This window comes from Lolium rigidum, chromosome 6 (genome assembly GCF_022539505.1).
Source record: "Lolium rigidum isolate FL_2022 chromosome 6, APGP_CSIRO_Lrig_0.1, whole genome shotgun sequence".
NCBI classification, from domain to species: Eukaryota; Viridiplantae; Streptophyta; class Magnoliopsida; order Poales; family Poaceae; genus Lolium; species Lolium rigidum.
Window position 1 is genome coordinate 96979776 of NC_061513.1, and position 18049 is coordinate 96997824.

At 45.2% G+C, this 18049-nt stretch overlaps 2 protein-coding genes across 2 annotated transcripts; both read right to left on the reverse strand.

Moving 5' to 3' along the window:
* Positions 1-348: 348 nt before the first annotated feature.
* LOC124667626 (amino acid transporter AVT6C-like) lies at positions 349-888 on the reverse strand. The gene is made up of 2 exons (XM_047204892.1): positions 736-888; positions 349-624 (listed from the first exon to the last, which is right to left on the reverse strand). Exons 1-2 carry the CDS (start codon positions 852-854, stop codon positions 474-476), a joined length of 270 nt encoding a protein of 89 aa, XP_047060848.1. The 5' UTR covers positions 855-888; the 3' UTR covers positions 349-473.
* A 9007-nt stretch (positions 889-9895) lies between these two features.
* On the reverse strand, positions 9896-12502 carry LOC124661787 (amino acid transporter AVT6C-like). Its single transcript, XM_047199673.1, has 5 exons — positions 11755-12502; positions 11505-11654; positions 10917-11120; positions 10354-10825; positions 9896-10242 (listed from the first exon to the last, which is right to left on the reverse strand). Exons 1-5 carry the CDS (start codon positions 12161-12163, stop codon positions 10092-10094), a joined length of 1386 nt encoding a protein of 461 aa, XP_047055629.1. The 5' UTR covers positions 12164-12502; the 3' UTR covers positions 9896-10091.
* Positions 12503-18049: the final 5547 nt, after the last annotated feature.

Here is an 18049-nt window from a genome sequence, read left to right on the forward strand (position 1 = left end):
CTTTAAAAATTTGGATGTAACAACTATGACTTCGTTGAAACTGTTTATTTTGTTGTTTTGGAACATCCCAATTCATGCTGACGCGCAAATACATCAGGCCGGTGGAGGCACCCCCAGGCGCAAACAGATGCGCGGATAAAAATGGCCATTTTCGCGTCCGCCAGACGACTCAAACAGACCCGTGCGGATAAGTTTAGCGTCCGAAATGCGTCGCCATATTGAAGATGCCCTAAGACAAATTTGTTTGATCGAAGGGCGGCATTCTCTTCTCCCAGTATTTATACACAGTACTGTATCTGCCGGCCCATACAGGTAGTATTATATAATACAACAACGTCCGACCAGCTTACAACTTGCTACACTGCCATCGAAACCTGAAGCAGAGGAAGTTACACACTTGCAGGGGCGGCAGTGCCCGTCGTAGTACAAAAACTACGTACATACATACAAAGAATTTGTATCTGCCTAAAACTCTACAGTACATGGTAGCTAGCTACTTTTGCATCACCACCGATGGAGCTCATAATATTGGAGGCAATGGCGATGCTGCTCGTGATCACTGCCAGAATGATCATCGTTGCCGCCATTGCCTTGTCCTTCCTCTTGGCTATTCCGTGAACATCCCTGCGACAATTTCAGAGGAGCTGAATTAGCCATGCACAACAAGGAACTGCGATATCTGAATGTTCACTGTACTTGTACAAGTGTGCATGCAAGCAATTGTCGATGTCGCACCTGAGAACGATGGCGCCGGGGAAGATGAGCGAGATGCAGACCGCGAACGTGGAGCCCGTGTACTGGAAGAGCGTCCAGATGCTGGGGATGGCGATGGCGAGCGCGTAGAGCCCCGCCATGAGCGCGGCGGTGAGCGCGACGAACCGGCGCGTGTCCGTGGCCAGCGGCCGACTGCCCGGGAAGAGACAACCATCTAGATACTGCTATGCACCCATAGTTCAGGGGTAGACTACTCACACATCACTCCGGAGGCGACCATGGCGGCATAGAGTCCTCCGGGAGATGATTCCCCTCTCCGGCAGGGTGCCGGAGGCGATCTCCTGAATCCCCCGAGATGGGATTGGCGGCGGCGGCGTCTCTGGAAGGTTTTCCGTATCGTGGCTCTCGGTACTGGGGGTTTCGCGATGAAGGCTATTTGTAGGCGGAAGGGTAGGTCAGGGGGCGTCGCGAGGGGCCCAGGAGATAGGTCGGCGCGGCCAAGGGTGGGGCCGCGCCGCCCTACCCCTGGCCACCTCGTGGCCCTACTTCGTTGACTCTCCGGTCTTCTGGAAGCTTCGTGTGAAAATAGGCCCCTGGGCGTTGATTTCGTCCAATTCCGAGAATATTTCCTTACTAGGATTTCTGAAACCAAAAACAGCAGAAAACAGCAACTGGCTCTTCGGCATCTTGTTAATAGGTTAGTTCCAGAAAATGCATAAATATGACATAAAGTATGCATAAAACATGTAGATATCATCAATAATGTGGCATGGAACATAGGAAATTATCGATACGTCGGAGACGTATCAGCATCCCCAAGCTTAGTTCCTGCTCGTCCCGAGCAGGTAAACGATAAACAAAGATAATTTGTAGAGTGACATGCCATCATAACCTTGATCATACTATTGTAAGCATATGTAATGAATGCAGCGATCAAAAAATGTAAATGACATGAGTAAACAAATGAATCATATAGCAAAGACTTTTCATGAATAGTACTTCAAGACAAGCATCAATAAGTCTTGCATAAGAGTTAACTCATAAAGCAATAATTCATAATAGAGGTATTGAAGCAACACAAAGGAAGATGAAGTTTCAGCGGTTGCTTTCAACTTGTAACATATATATCTCATGGATATTGTCAATGTAAAGTAATATAACAAGTGCAATATGAAAGTATGTAGAAATCAATGCACAGTTCACACAAGTGTTTGCTTCTTGAGATGGAGAGAGATAGGTGAACTGACTCAACATAAAAGTAAAAGAATGGTCCTTCAAAGAGGAAAGCAACGATTGCTATATTTGTGCTAGAGCTTTGATTTTGAAAACAAGAAACAATTTTGTCAATGGTAGTAATAAAGCATATGTGTCATGTAAATTATATCTTACAAGTTGCAAGCCTCATGCATAGTATACTAATAGTGCCCGCACCTTGTCCTAATTAGCTTGGATTACCGGGATCATCGCAATGCACATGTTTTAACCAAGTGTCACAAAGGGGTACCTCTATGCCGCCTGTACAAAGGTCTAAGGAGAAAGCTCGCATCGAATTTCTCGCTATTGATTATTCTCAACTTAGACATCCATACCGGGACAACATAGACAACAGATAATGGACTCCTCTTTTATGCATAAGCATGTAGCAACAATTAATTTTCTCATATGAGATTGAGGATATTGTCCAAAACTGAAACTTCCACCATGGATCATGGCTTTAGTTAGCGGCCCAATGTTCTTCTCTAACAATATGCACGCTCTAACCATAAAGGTGGTAAATCTCCCTTACTTCAGACAAGACGAACATGCATAGCAACTCACATGATATTCAACAAAGAGTAGTTGATGGCGTCCCCAGGAACATGGTTATCGCACAACAAGCAACTTAATAAGAGATAAAGTGCATAAGTACATATTCAATACCACAATAGTTTTTAGGCTATTTGTCCCATGAGCTATATATTGTAAAGGTAGAGGAATAGAAATTTTAAAGGTAGCACTCAAGCAATTTACTTTGGAATGGCGGAGAAATACCATGTAGTAGGTAGGTATGGTGGACACAAATGGCATAGTGGTTGGCTCAAGTATTTTGGATGCATGAGAAGTATTCCCTCTCGATACAAGGTTTAGGACAGCAAGGCTATTTGAAACAAACACAAGGATGAACCGGTGCAGCAAAACTCACATAAAAGACATATTGTAAACATTATAAGACTCTACACCGTCTTCCTTGTTGTTTAAACTCAATACTAGAAATTATCTAGACCTTAGAGAGACCAAATATGCAAACCAAATTTTAGCATGCTCTATGTATTTCTTCATTAATGGGTGCAAAGTATATGATGCAAGAGCTTAAACATGAGCACAACAATTGCCAAGAATCACATTATCCAAGACATTTTAGCAATTACTACATGTATCATTTTCCAATTCCAACCATATAACAATTTAACGAAGAAGAAACTTCGCCATGAATGTTATGAGTAAAGCCTAAGGACATACTTGTCCATATGCTACAGCAGAGCGTGTCTCTCTCCCACACAATGAATGCTAGGATCCAACTTTATTCAAACAAAACAAAAAAAAAACAAAACAAACCGACGCTCCAAGCAAAGCACATAAGATGTGATGGAATAAAAATATAGTTTCAGGGGAGGAACCTGATAATGTTGTCAATGAAGAAGGGGATGCCTTGGGCATCCCCAAGCTTAGACGCTTGAGTCTTCTTGATATATGCAGGGGTGAACCACCGGGGCATCCCCAAGCTTAGAGCTTTCACTCTCCTTGATCATGTTGTATCATCTCCCTCTCTTAATCCTTGAAAACTTCCTCCACACCAAACTCAAAACAACTCATTAGAGAGTTAGTGCACAATCAAAATATACATATTCAGAGGTGACATAATCATTCTTAACACTTCTGGACATTGCACAAAGCTACTGAAAGTCAATGGAATCGAAATATCCATCGAACATATCAAAACAGGCAATGCGAAATAAAAGGCAGAATCTGTCAAAACAGAACAGTTCGTAATGACGAATTTTATTGAGGCACCAGACTTGCTCAAATGAAAATGCTCAAATTGAACGAAAGTTGCGTACATATCTGAGGATCACTCACGTAAATTGGCATAATTTTCTGAGTTACCTACAGAGAATTTTGCCCAGATTCATGACAGCAAAGAAATCTGTTTCTGCGCAGTAATCCAAATCTAGTATGAACCTTACTATCAACGACTTTACTTGGCACAATAAAACACTAAACTAAGATAAGGAGAGGTTGCTACAGTAGTAAACAACTTCCAACACACAAATATAAAACAAGGTATTGTAGTAAAAATATGGGTTGTCTCCCATAAGCGCTTTTCTTTAACGCCTTTCAGCTAGGCGCAGAAAGTGTGTATCAAGTATTGTCGAGAGATGAAGTGTCAACATCATGATTTGTTCTAATAATAGAATCAAAAGGTAACTTCATTCTCTTTCTAGGGAAGTGTTCCATACCTTTCTTGAGAGGAAATTGATATTTAATATTACCTTCCTTCATATCAATGATAGCACTAACAGTTCGAAGAAAAGGTCTTCCCAATATAATGGGACAAGATGCATTGCATTCAATATCCAAGACAACAAAATCAACGGGGACAAGGTTATTGTTAACGGTAATGCGAACATTATCAACTTTCCCCAAAGGCTTCTTTGTAGAATGATTAGCAAGATTAACATCCAAATAACAATTTTTCAGTGGTGGCAAGTCAAGCATATTATAGATTTTCTTAGGCATAACAGAAATATTTGCACCAAGATCACATAAAGCATTACAATCAAAATCATTGACCTTCATCTTAATGATGGGCTCCCAACCGTCCTCTAGCTTTCTAGGAATAGAAGCTTCGCGTTCTAATTTCTCTTCTCTAGCTTTTATGAGAGCATTTGTAATATGTTTCGTGAAAGCCAAATTTATAGCACTAGCATTAGGACTCTTAGCAAGTTTTTGTAAGAACTTTATAACTTCAAAGATGTGGCAATCATCAAAATTTAAACCATTATAATCTAAAGCAATGGGATCATCATCCCCAATGTTGGAAAAAATTTCAGCAGTTTTATCACAGGCAGTTTCAGCAGTTTTAGCAGTTTCAGGCAGTTTTTCGCGCTTTGCATTAGAAGTGAAAACATTGCTAACACCAATTCTTTTATTATTATTAGTAGGAGGTGCAGCAACTTGTGTAGCATTAGCATTACTAGTGGTGGTAATAGTCCAAACTTTAGCTATATTATCTTCTTTTTCATTTTCTTCTCTTTCCCACCTAGCACGCAATTCGGCCATCAATCTTATATTCTCATTAATTCTAACTTGGATGGCATTTGCTGTAGTAGTAATTTTATTATGATGATTTTCATTAGGCATAACTTTCGATTTCAAAAGATCAACATCAGCAGCAAGACTATCGACTTTAGAAGCAAGTATATCAATTTTCCCAAGCTTTTCTTCAACAGATTTGTTAAAAGCAGTTTGTGTACTAATAAATTTTTTAAGCATGGCTTCAAGTCCAGGGGGTGTGTTCCTATTATTATTGTAAGAATTCCCATAAGAATTACCATAGCCATTGCCATTATTATAAGGATATGGCCTATAGTTGTTACTAGAATTGTTCCGGTAAGCATTGTTGTTGAAATTATTATTTTTAATGAAGTTTACATCAACATGTTCTTCTTGAGCAACCAATGAAGCTAACGGAACATTATTAGGATCAATATTTGTCCTATCATTCACAAGCATAGACATAATAGCATCAATCTTATCACTCAAGGAAGAGGTTTCTTCGACAGAATTTACCTTCTTACCTTGTGGAGCTCTTTCCGTGTGCCATTCAGAGTAGTTGATCATCATATTATCAAGAACCTTTGTTGCTTCACCAAGAGTGATGGACATAAAGGTACCTCCAGCAGCTGAATCCAATAGGTTCCGCGAAGAAAAATTCAGTCCTGCATAAAAGGTTTGGATGATCATCCAAGTAGTAAGTCCATGGGTTGGGCAATTTTTAACCAAAGATTTCATTTTTTCCCATGCTTGTGCAACATGCTCGGTATCTAATTGTTTAAAATTCATTATGCTACTCCTCAAAGATATAATTTTAGCAGGGGGATAATATCTACCAATAAAAGCATCCTTGCATTTAGTCCATGAATCAATACTATTCTTAGGCAGAGATAGCAACCAATCTTTAGCTCTTCCTCTTAATGAGAAAGGGAACAATTTTAATTTTATAATGTCACCATCTACATCTTTATACTTTTGCATTTCGCATAGTTCAACAAAATTATTGAGATGGGCAGCAGCATCATCAGAACTAACACCAGAAAATTGCTCTCGCATAACAAGATTTAGTAAAGCGAGGTTTAATTTCAAAGAATTCTGCTGTAGTAGCAGGTGGAGCAATAGGTGTGCATAAGAAATCATTATTATTTGTGGTTGTGAAGTCACACAACTTAGTATTTTCAGGAGTACCCATTTTAGCAGTAGTAAATAAAATAAACTAGATAAAGTAAATGCAAGTAACTAATTTTTTTGTGTTTTTGATATAGAGTGCAAAACAGTAAATAAAGTAAAGCTAGCAACTAATTTTTTGTGTGTTTTGATTTAGTGCAGCAAACAAAGTAGTAAATAAAATAAAGCAAGACAAAAACAAAGTAAAGAGATTGGGATGTGGAGACTCCCCTTGCAGCGTGTCTTGATCTCCCCGGCAACGGCGCCAGAAATTTAGCTTGACACGCGTACAACACGCGACCGTTGGGAACCCCAAGTGGAAGGTGTGATGCGTACAGCAGTAAGTTTCCCTCAGTTAGAAACCAAGGTTTATCGAACCAGTAGGAGTCAAGAAGCACGTTGAAGGTTGATGGCGGCGAGATGTAGTGTGGCGCAACACCAGGGATTCCGGCGCCAACGTGGAACCTGCACAACACAAACCAAGTACTTTGCCCCAATGAAACAGTGAGGTTGTCAATCTCACCGGCTTGCTGTAACAAAGGATTAGATGTATAGTGTGGATGATGATTGTTTGCAGAAAACAGTAGAACAAGTATTGCAGTAGATTGTATTTCAGTATAGAGAATTGGACCGGGGTCCACAGTTCACTAGAGGTGTCTCTCCCATAAGATAAACAGCATGTTGGGTGGACAAATTACAGTTGGGCAATTGACAAATAAAGAGGGCATGACCATGCACATACATATTATGATGAGTATTGTGAGATTTAATTGTGCATTACGACAAAGTACATAGATCGCTATCCAGCATGCATCTATGCCTAAAAAGTCCACCTTCAGGTTATCATCTGAACCCCCTCCAGTATTAAGTTGCTAACAACAGACAATTGCATTAAGTATTGCGCGTAATGTAATCAATAACTACATCCTCGGACATAGCATCAATGTTTTATCCCTAGTGGCAACAAGCACATCCATAATCTTAGAGATTTCTGTCACTTCCCGCATTCACGGAGACATGAACCCACTATCGAGCATAAATACCCCCTCTTGGAGTTAAGAGTAAAAACTTGGCCGAGCCTCTACTAATAACGGAGAGCATGCAAGATCATAAACAACACATAGATATAAATTGATAATCAACATAACATGGTATTCTCTATTCATCGGATCCCAACAAACACAACATATAGAATTACGGATAGATGATCTTGATCATGTTCGGCAGCTCACAAGACCCGACAATTAAGCACAATGAGGAGAAGACAACCATCTAGCTACTGCTATGGACCCATAGTCCAGGGGTAGACTACTCACACATCACTCCGGAGGCGACCATGGCGGCGTAGAGTCCTCCGGGAGATGATTCCCCTCTCCGGCAGGGTGCCGGAGGCGATCTCCTGAATCCCCGAGATGGGATTGGCGGCGGCGGCGTCTCCGGAAGGTTTTCCGTATCGTGGCTCTCGGTACTGGGGGTTTCGCGACGAAGGCTATTTGTAGGCGGAAGGGTAGGTCAGGGGGCGTCGCGAGGGGCCCAGGAGACAGGTCGGCGCGGCCAAGGGTGGGGCCGTGCCGGCCACCCTCCTGGCCACCTCGTGGCCCCACTTCGTTGACTCTTCGGTCTTCTGGAAGCTTCGTGGCAAAATAGGACCCTGGGTGTTGATTTCGTCCAATTCCGAGAATATTTCCTTACTAGGATTTCTGAAACCAAAAACAGCAGAAAACAACAAGCGGCACTTCGGCATCTTGTTAATAGGTTAGTTCCAGAAAATGCACGAATATGACATAAAGTGTGCATAAAACATGTAGATATCATCAATAATGTGGCATGGAACATAAGAAATTATCGATACGTCGGAGACGTATCACACCGCTGCAGTACGCGCTGTCGGCTCGGTCCTCCCCGCGCCGGAGAACAGGATCTCAGTCGGGGTAGGCTCTGTCGCGCACCTGTCGCCTGTTTGGGGTCAAAACTTTGCCAGTTGCACTGCCCGGCCTCGCCGCCCACGACCTGTTCGGTCAATTGCGCTGATAGGTTTCTTGCTCGTGTTTTCGGCGCTATTGTGTGCGGCCATTGATCCGCAGTTCCTACCCACGCAGATGGAGGTGTGGCAGATGCTGGACAAGTTCCGCGCGGAGGTCGTTGACTCCTCTTCCTACGAGGAGCCCGATCAGTTGACACGGACAATGGATACTGTTGCGGCCTCCATCCTCTACGAGTACAACGCAAGCCAGACGCCGGTGCACCGGGGCTCTGTGAAGGGCCGCTAAAAAAACCTGCCGCGCAACAAAGTGGAAGGGCACATTCGGCTCCACAACAACTACTTCCACCGCACCGATCCTGTGTTCAAGGAAAAATGTTCCGGCGCCGGTACAGGATGTTAAGGGACCTGTTCATGGTCATTCTACGCGGCGTCAGAGACTATGACCCCCACTTCCAATGCAAGCCCGATGCAACAGGTGCGCTAGGCTTCACCTCCTACCAAAAATTCTCCGCAGCTATTCGCATACTATCATATGGAATGGTTGCTGATATATTCGATGAGTATCTTCGAATGGGTGAGAGCACCTGCCTTGAGTCCATGTACCGGTTTTGTCAAGCCATGATTGCCGTGTTCGGACAACATTACTGTAGGGAGCCAACAGTTGAGGATACAAGGCGGATGTTGTCTATCAACGAGTCTAGAGGGTTCCCAAGAATGATTGACACTGGGAGTGGAAGAACTGTCCATTTGGATGGCAGGATCAGTATAGCGGGCATGCGGAGGGACGCACTGTCATTCTTGAAGCAGTTATATCTCAAGATTTATGGATTTGTCATTCATTCTTTGGCATGGCCGGTTCCAATAAAGACATCAATGTGTTGTACCGATCACCGGTTTTCAATAGGCTTATGCAAGACAAAGCCCCCCGGGTGAGCTACGAGGTCAATGTAAATGCATATGATAAGCCATATTATCTTGCCGATGATATCTACCCTGACTGGGCCACACTGGTGAAGACTGTCCGTAATCCAAACATGGAGAAGACGAAGAGGTTTGCCAAGATGCAAGAGGCTTGCAGAAAGATGTGAAGCGAGGATTTGGCGTGCTCCAAGCTCGGTGGGCAATTGTCCGTCACCCGGTAAGAACATGGTCGTTGAAGACCATGCATGAGGTGATGACATGTTGCGTGATCATGCACAACATAATCGTTGAGAACGAGCGTCTTGATGAACGCAATGAGCACCAGTGAGATTTTCAAGGTGAGCTGGGTGTGCCAATCTCGGGGGCATTATCCTTGGAGGACTATCTGCATATGAATGTAGAAGTCACTCACGAGGTCATGTGCAAACGTCTACAGACCGATCTAATTGAGCATCAGTGGGCATTGGCTGGCCATGAAGACAATGCCTAGAGGAATACCATCTTATTTTCATGTAGACCTTTAAAAATTTGGATGTAACAACTATGACTTCGTTGAAACTGTTTATTTTGTTGTTTTGGAACATCCCAATTCATGCTGACGCGCAAATACATCAGGCCGGTGGAGGCACCCCCATGCGCAAACAGATGCGCGGATAAAAATGGTCATTTTCGCGTCCGCCAGACGACTCAAACAGACCCGTGCGGATAAGTTTAGCGTCCGAAATGCGTCGCCATATTGAAGATGCCCTAAGACAAATTTGTTTGATCGAAGGGCGGCATTCTCTTCTCCCAGTATTTATACACAGTACTGTATCTGCCGGCCCATACAGGTAGTATTATACAATACAACAACGTCCGACCAGCTTACAACTTGCTACACTGCCATCGAAACCTGAAGCAGAGGAAGTTACACACTTGCAGGGGCGGCAGTGCCCGTCGTAGTACAAAAACTACATACATACATACAAAGAATTTGTATCTGCCTAAAACTCTACAGTACATGGTAGCTAGCTACTTTTGCATCACCACCGATGGAGCTCATAATATTGGAGGCAATGGCGATGCTGCTCGTGATCACTGCCAGAATGATCATCGTTGCCGCCATTGCCTTGTCCTTCCTCTTGGCTATTCCGTGAACATCCCTGCGACAATTTCAGAGGAGCTGAATTAGCCATGCACAACAAGGAACTGCGATATCTGAATGTTCACTGTACTTGTACAAGTGTGCATGCAAGCAATTGTCGATGTCGCACCTGAGAACGATGGCGCCGGGGAAGATGAGCGAGATGCAGACCGCGAACGTGGAGCCCGTGTACTGGAAGAGCGTCCAGATGCTGGGGATGGCGATGGCGAGCGCGTAGAGCCCCGCCATTAGCGCGGCCGTGAGCGCCACGAACCGGCGCGTGTCCGTGGCCAGCGGCCGCCCGCCCGGGAAGAGCAGCTCGTCGACATTGACGCGGAGCGAGTAGTGGAGGAGCGGGAAGACGAGCACGAGGTGCAGCGCGTAGCTGAGTCGCGCCGCGTCGTTGAGCGCCTGCGGGACGCCGGAGCCGGAACCGGAGCTGCGGTCGAAGTTGGCGAGCACGTCGGGCATGGTGTCGTCCCCGAAGAGGAGGAAGCCGAAGAAGCCCACCGCCGCGTAGATGGCGGAGCAGAGCACGAGGGAGATGCGCACCGCCGACTTCATGTCCGACGCCTTGCTCAGCTCCGCGCGGATGGGGTGCACTGCATTGCATTGCGTGCGCCCGATGCATGAGCCGCGGTCTCTCTCATGTGAAAATAAAGGGTATGGCATGATCGTTGGGTGTGATGATACCGTTGAAGTGGAAGGTGAAGGCGAGGACGATGACGGGGACGGCCGTGAAGAGCTCGAACGGGGAGGAGAGGCGGGAGAAGTCCGGGAGCATCCGCGGCATCTTCGCGGTGCCGCTGAAGATAGTGTAGACAGTGATCCCCATGGTGATGAGCATGAACAGAGCCGCCAAGAGGATGGACACGGCCGACGTGTACCTCAGTGAATCTGCAAATCGTACCAAGATTGTGAATACTCGTAGTCACCTGATAGACGCAAAAGCGTTTCAGATTGTGAATCTGAAACATTCCATTTTTGTCCAACTAGGAACTCTGAAGTGGTAGGTTCCCCGCCAGTGGAAATGGTCGACCAAAAATGCAGCAAGTGGTGCATGTCTTCAGTAGCAAACAAAGCGTGTTAAACTAAAGCTTGAACCTCAAGATCTATGTCTTTCAGTTTAGTTGCGGGTTTTGATTTGATGGGCAAAAACTTTGCTCGTCGACACGTTCTTCAAGACAGCGTTGAGCACCTAGTAGGCTAGGCTCAGATTAAACGATTCTTGTTCGCGCGCCTCGGTTCAGCTCAAGCAGCGCGCAGAGCAAGCTGACGTACCTACACGCTTCTGGAGCACGAGAGGCAGGAGAATCACCGCGGCGGCCACCAGCACGGCCTCCCTGCCGGTCCACCAGTGCGGCCCGAACCACTCCGGCAGCACGCCGGCGTGCCCCTTCCCGCCGCTCGCGGGGCCGGACATCACGTCCCCTGCACGAACACTCTCCGAGTCACTCATCTCATCACACACGGGCTGCACCACGGTGCGCGCACGCTAGCTTAGCGTATGTGGTGTTTCGCGGGGTTTTACCGATGATGATGAGGTAGACGGTGAGGGTCCCGACGCAGTTGAAGGCGACGAAGACGTTGAGCAGCGCGGCCCCGGCCCTGCCGAACGAGCCGCCCATCAGCGCCGCGTACGACGGCCGCGAGCGCGTGTACCGGAGCATGAAGTCCACCGCGACGTCGGAGAGGAGCGCGACGGCGGCGATGAGCGCCACGGCCGGGGCCACGCCCAGCACCCGCATGGTCGCCGGGAGCGACATGATGCCGGCGCCCACCACGCTCGTCGACACGTTGAACACCGCGCCGAGCACCGACGCGCCGCCGCCGCCGCCGCCTCCCGGGTCCCCGGCGACGCGTTCCGGCAGCAGAAGCGCTTCCTCCGATGCCTCGCCGGCGGCCGTAGAGGCGGGAGCCCCCGAGTTCTTGGACACCATGGTTGGTACGGTAAAGCGAGAGCAGTGGAAGAGGAGGAGGAGGCCACAGCGGTCAGTGGAGGTGTTTGATTTGGCGGGTGTTTTGTTTGTCGTGTAATCGGCGACTCGACGGCGTGAATTCGTGGTGAGAGAACGATGGGATGAGTGTGCCGAGAGATAAGCGCTGAGTCAGATGATCAGATGGAGCTCCACCGCTTGATTATTGGTGCGTCGTCGTGGACCTGACTCTCGAAGGGAGATGGCGTGGACGTACGTGTAATCGTGTTTTCCACGAGCTAACAGAGACGAGTACTATTTAAATCACATGGAGTAGGAGTAGTAGTGTATGTCTTCTCTTTGGCAGCGGAAGTGATCCGCGGATCATCTTCGGCAAACTATTGCACATTTCAGGCCTTGTTTGGTACTAGAGTTTTAGTGGGGATTAGCGGGGATAATCCACTCGAAATTTTAAATCCCCACTTATCCCCAATGCATGTTTGGTGCTAGAGTATGAGAGAGTTTAATCCCCACTTATCCCCACTTTTCCCTTAAATTTTAGTGTAATTTTTTCAATCCCCAATACTCTACCCCTACCTAGTGGATTGGGGATGGGGTTTTGTGGGAATTGGGTGACAACAGTAATTCACCCAATACTCTAGAGTATTATCCCCAGTAATCCCCACTGATACACTAGTACCAAACAAGGCCTCAGTGGGATTGTGATTTGTGTGAGAGTGATGTGCCATAACTTGCATGCATTGGACCATGCGTTGGACCATTAGTTTCGTTCCTATCTAGATATGAATGTTTTGCTTCTTGTTTTATATCATCATGGTCGTCGACATCCTTATTGTCAGCATCATCACCAAGTAAATTCTCGAATAAATTCTTCAATTTTTCGAAAAGATACATACAACCTATATTTGAACAACTCAGATACTTCACTATGGATTTCATTCACGATGTGCATGCTTTTTGCAAAAGAGAGAAAATTATTCTTCGGTGGTAAATCGGAATTAATTACTACATAGACCAATACACACAATCATCTTTATTGCCATTCACAAAAAGAAAAACACTAGTACAAAGTATCTATATTGCCATTCACAAAAAAAGTATTATCTATATAGTCATCAAAACACCGAAGTTATAGCCATCTAGTGGTAGACTCATGTATCGAAAATCATTCTCACGGATACAAATGAGAACATTGATCTACAATCTAAGTACATCCCATATCATTTGACAAGCAACCATTTCCGAGTTCATTAACCCATTATCACTCTTAGATTTTCAAGAGGGCCAACTCTTTTCCTTTCTGCAACTTTCGTAACCAAAATCGCACTCTTCCAAAAGAAGCAGCTAGAACAGAGAAAACAAGTTTGATGCACTTTTTTTTGGTCGCTTGAGAACCGCCTACTTCGGTGCTCTCACCGGCTAGTAGAGATGGCGGTAGGCAACATTACTAGCAGAGCGAATTTTTGAAACATGGGTCCAGCGAAATCCGATTAAACTTACCCGGCCACTAAGTTGCATAGTTATCTGATCACTAAGATTAAAAAAAAATTGGGAGGGGGAAATTTCATTTAGACTATTCATCTAAAACTTGTGATTTTTGCCTAAGCTACATACTTTCGAATTTAGGTATAAAAATTGACACCCACATACATACGTGCATCCTTTACATGCAAAAAAAATTATTTAGAATTTTCAGAGGTCCGAAAATACGGATTTTAGGGCGCTACAGTAAATCGGGTTTCATTGAACCCGGGTTCCACCACGTATTTCCCCGATACTAGATTCATATATAAGCATGTGTTCTCAACGGGGTGAGTTCAGACATCATCGGCGCACATGCCTCAATTTTTTGTCAGATGTGTTAGACCGAAATTTCTGCTTCGTAATTGCTAACCCCAGGTTTGCCTACTGTTGGTTAGATTTCGAAACATTGGCATACGAGCTACTCTCTTGCTGAAGGTATCGCCTTGGAGTATTTGTGTTCTATACGAACTCCTGTGTTGTCTTGTCTATAGATTTTGGTCCATGGCCATAGGTTTGTTTTAGATGACAGGAAAAGAATATTGTGCCAAAGGCCAATTGTGAACTTCAAAAAGATGATGGCGCCATGATGGCCCTTGGTTCGTCTTTTTATTCCAGTCTTGATCCGATTTGTTATTGCTTAGTTTTACGACTATATGCATATGAGGTTTCATTTTTGGGATTAATTTTCCTAGGTATGACAATCAAAGGGGTCCCAAGTGCAGAACAGCCAACTAAATCACATAGTCATCATTAGATGAAAAAAAAAATCAAGCATAATAAAAGGTGGAAAAAAATATGTAATAAAATTTATGAAAATGCATTCAGTGACACAAACAATCACTTGCATATTAAAACAAGTAAGTTACACATTATAGAAACCATTGGCATAACACTTTCAGCCTTAGTAGGTTTCCTATATTTGGTTGATCACCATTGTTGAGCTACTACTAAACCTTTTAAATGTTGCTTCTTCCATTTGATTAAATTGGCACTTTTTTTTCCTCATAGCTGTATCTACGGTTGCCACGGAACAAGCACAAAACATACAGGCGTGCTAGGCACAACTCAAGTCAACCACATCCTAGTCACAGCTCATCAGGCTGGTCATAGTGCATAGTATCATATTGTAGTATCATGCATATGATACTTGTCTATGATATTATCACTATAGTGGGTGGTATTATATAGTAGTATCATAATCTTCTAAATTTATTGTTTTGTAGAATCCCAATACAAAATGTGTGTACAAGATCTATTTAGCATTAGTTTTTCTTGTAATGTGCGCTATGATACAGTATCCACCTATGTTACTCTAATCTTTTCTCTCCTCATTAATTAGATGCCACATCAGTATTTTTGTAGGCCTAAGATGCATGATACTACCTAAGATACTACCACTATGGCCAGCCTCAGTACGTATTAGCTTGCTCCCTTTTTTAATACGTCGATCGAGCCCCACATGTATAGAAGATCATATCGTTCCCATGTCAGATCAAACCGGATCAGAATGCAGAACACCGGTCACCAACTCACTAATATGTAATCTGGCAACAAGTTTTTTGTATGAAAACAAACTCATCTCGCTGTCGCATGCTCCTCCACGAAGCTACCGAACACGGAGCATTTCCTAAACGCAAATGGTCTACGGAGTATGAAAAACAATTTACTAGCAGGAATACTCACCGACGCGGCGGAGGAGCACGAGCGGCAGCAGAACGGCGACGACCGTGACGAGTATCACGAACTCCCTTCCGGTCCACCACCGCGCGCCGAACAGCTCCCCCAGCACCCCGGCGTGCTCGGCACCCGCCCCTGCGCTCCCGGACAACACGTCCCCTGCGACGAACGACCAGAATCCTCGATGCAATCAGTGCCATGGTGCACGCACACCCAGCAATACGAAAGCAGCGCGCGCGTCGTCGCGAGGGCTAGCTAGCTTACCAATGATGATGAGGTAGACGACGAGGGTGCCGGCGGTGGTGAAGGCGACGAAGACGTTGAGCGCGGCGGCGCCGGCGCGGCCGAAGGCGTCGCCCATGATCCCCGCGTACGAGGGCGGGCCGCTGGGCGCCCAGCCCGTGTACCGCAGCATGAACTCCACGGAGACGTCGGAGAGGAACGCGACGGCGGCGATGAGGACGAGCGCGGGGGCCACGCCGAGCACGCGCATTGCCGCCGGGATCGACATGATGCCGGCGCCGATGATGCTCGTGGACAGGTTGAACACCGCGCCGGAGACCGACGCCCCGCCGCTGTGCCCGCCGGAGAGCTCCGGGAGCAGAAGCGGCTCCGCGGCGCCAGCTCGCCCGCCCATGCTCGCTCGCCGGCGGCCTCGTCCTCGTCCTCGGGTTGCTCTCGGCGTGTGGACGGCGTCCGTTGGGATTGGGGAGTGCAGCACTTAATTAAATACGGCACGAGGCCAAGTATTGAATCAGTAAATTACTGTTATACCCCGACGCGGCGAACATGACTACGGCAGAAGCGCCGAAGCGAAGTTGGTAATGGTGTGCAGCATGGTAATTCCGAGCGTGAGATGCGTACAACGGGACAGGCGAGGCAGAATGATTCTGATTGGAGAGGTCGTTGTACTTGGACGCCTATGCGCCCGGGTTCTTGTTTTGCAATGACACGATGATGAACTGGGTCTGTTTAAGCAAAACGTGTTCATTTATTCATCGTTTGTCTCCATTTGCTCAGATCGATCGTCACTGCCCATGCAATAGCTGGCATTTTTATGTGGGGTATGGTCGCCACGTATGTATATGGCCTATGAAGGAGAACCTATCCTATGAAACGACTGAACTCATGCACCAGCTGCACCTACCTCTCGTGGACCATTGGATGTGAAAGAAACGGACATGATGCACCTAAGGGATGGAGTGTTGCTGAACGCTGATCTCTAGGACCGAAACTCTGTCAGCCCTATGGCCTTATGAAACGGTCGCGCGCTCTGAAATCTTGTGTGGCAACGGGGCTCGCCGGTGTTGTGCCGTGCCTCCATGAAGTCGACCTTATTGCGTCGTGTGAGTCGCCAACCTGCTACGGCTAGAGGGTATCTTTTCTTCCTTCTTTATCCATGTGTTCTCTCCCTATTTTGTTCTTCAGATTTGGGCGTCTTTTTCCCCATTCTTGATGAAATTACTAGCATCATGAACAGAATAATATCTACACCGAATGTATGATGTGCGAGCGTAACGATGCAATTTTATCCTCAACCATAACAGCGAAATTGAGAAGATTGACGAAGGAGATACTCCATGTTCTTCAATTTTTATGTACCTTTATTTCATTTATACAGTGCAAGCACGGAAATCTCCATCTATAAGGGAAGAAAACTATGTTCACATAGAGCTGACATCCTGCATCTAATGTCCTGCACCTAACCCTGCATTTCTTGAAAAAGGTACAGAAAATGCAAGTGCAGAGCTGTTCTTGATATCTAAAGAAGATTGTCCACATCCTGCATCTAATGTCCTGTACCTATTTCTTCAATCGACATGCATACACCAGATTTGCAAATTTAAATGGGAGGGCAAGAGATTGACACGAAGTTCAGAGCAGACCGTGAACCAAAAGAAAACAAGGTAAGGTACCCAGCCAATAACAATTGTTGATGTCCTTTGTAAGATTTTACTAATACAATATGTTTTTGTATTCTTTTCAGAGCAAATAGCATCCAAAGGTCGAGGGTAAGTAGATGTGGCGGTTTCACTGATGTGATGTTGGAATAAACATTTGACGTCATTTTGTGTAATCTTTGTGTAGTCGAAACCAATGTGTTAAAGTCCATTGCGCTTCCCTACCATTTCAGCAAGTAGCAAGTTATGCATTGTATTCCTATTAAAGAAACTAGTCCATGCTTTCTGCTACAAGTGTATAATTTATCTACTGTGCTATCGTGCAACACTGGAAAAGTTTTGACTGAATATAGCTCTGGGAAATAATAATTAGTCATTTTTGGTAGCTACTTGTGCGATCTATTATTTCTGAATTTTTGGCCTGCATATGTACTTCAGTTAGAATTTGGTTTCGGAGAAGTAATGTTAAGATGAAAAAAATGCTCTGTGGTGAGTTTGCATTTTATACTAAAATTTTACACGTTTCTTTTATACATCATTGACTACATAAACTTTTCTACTCCTTTCATCATATAATTCGGACGATACATGGGCCGGAGGGAGTGCTACCTTTATTCATATAAGTATGTCGCAAGTTTGTATAAATTTAGATGTATCTAGACACTCTTTAGTGTATAGATATCTAACTTTAGATAAATATCCAACATATTTTATGAACGGGGGAAGTAAAAATCTTTGAAATAGTATGAATTTTGGTATATCTTGAGCTCATTAATGCTGGGGCTCC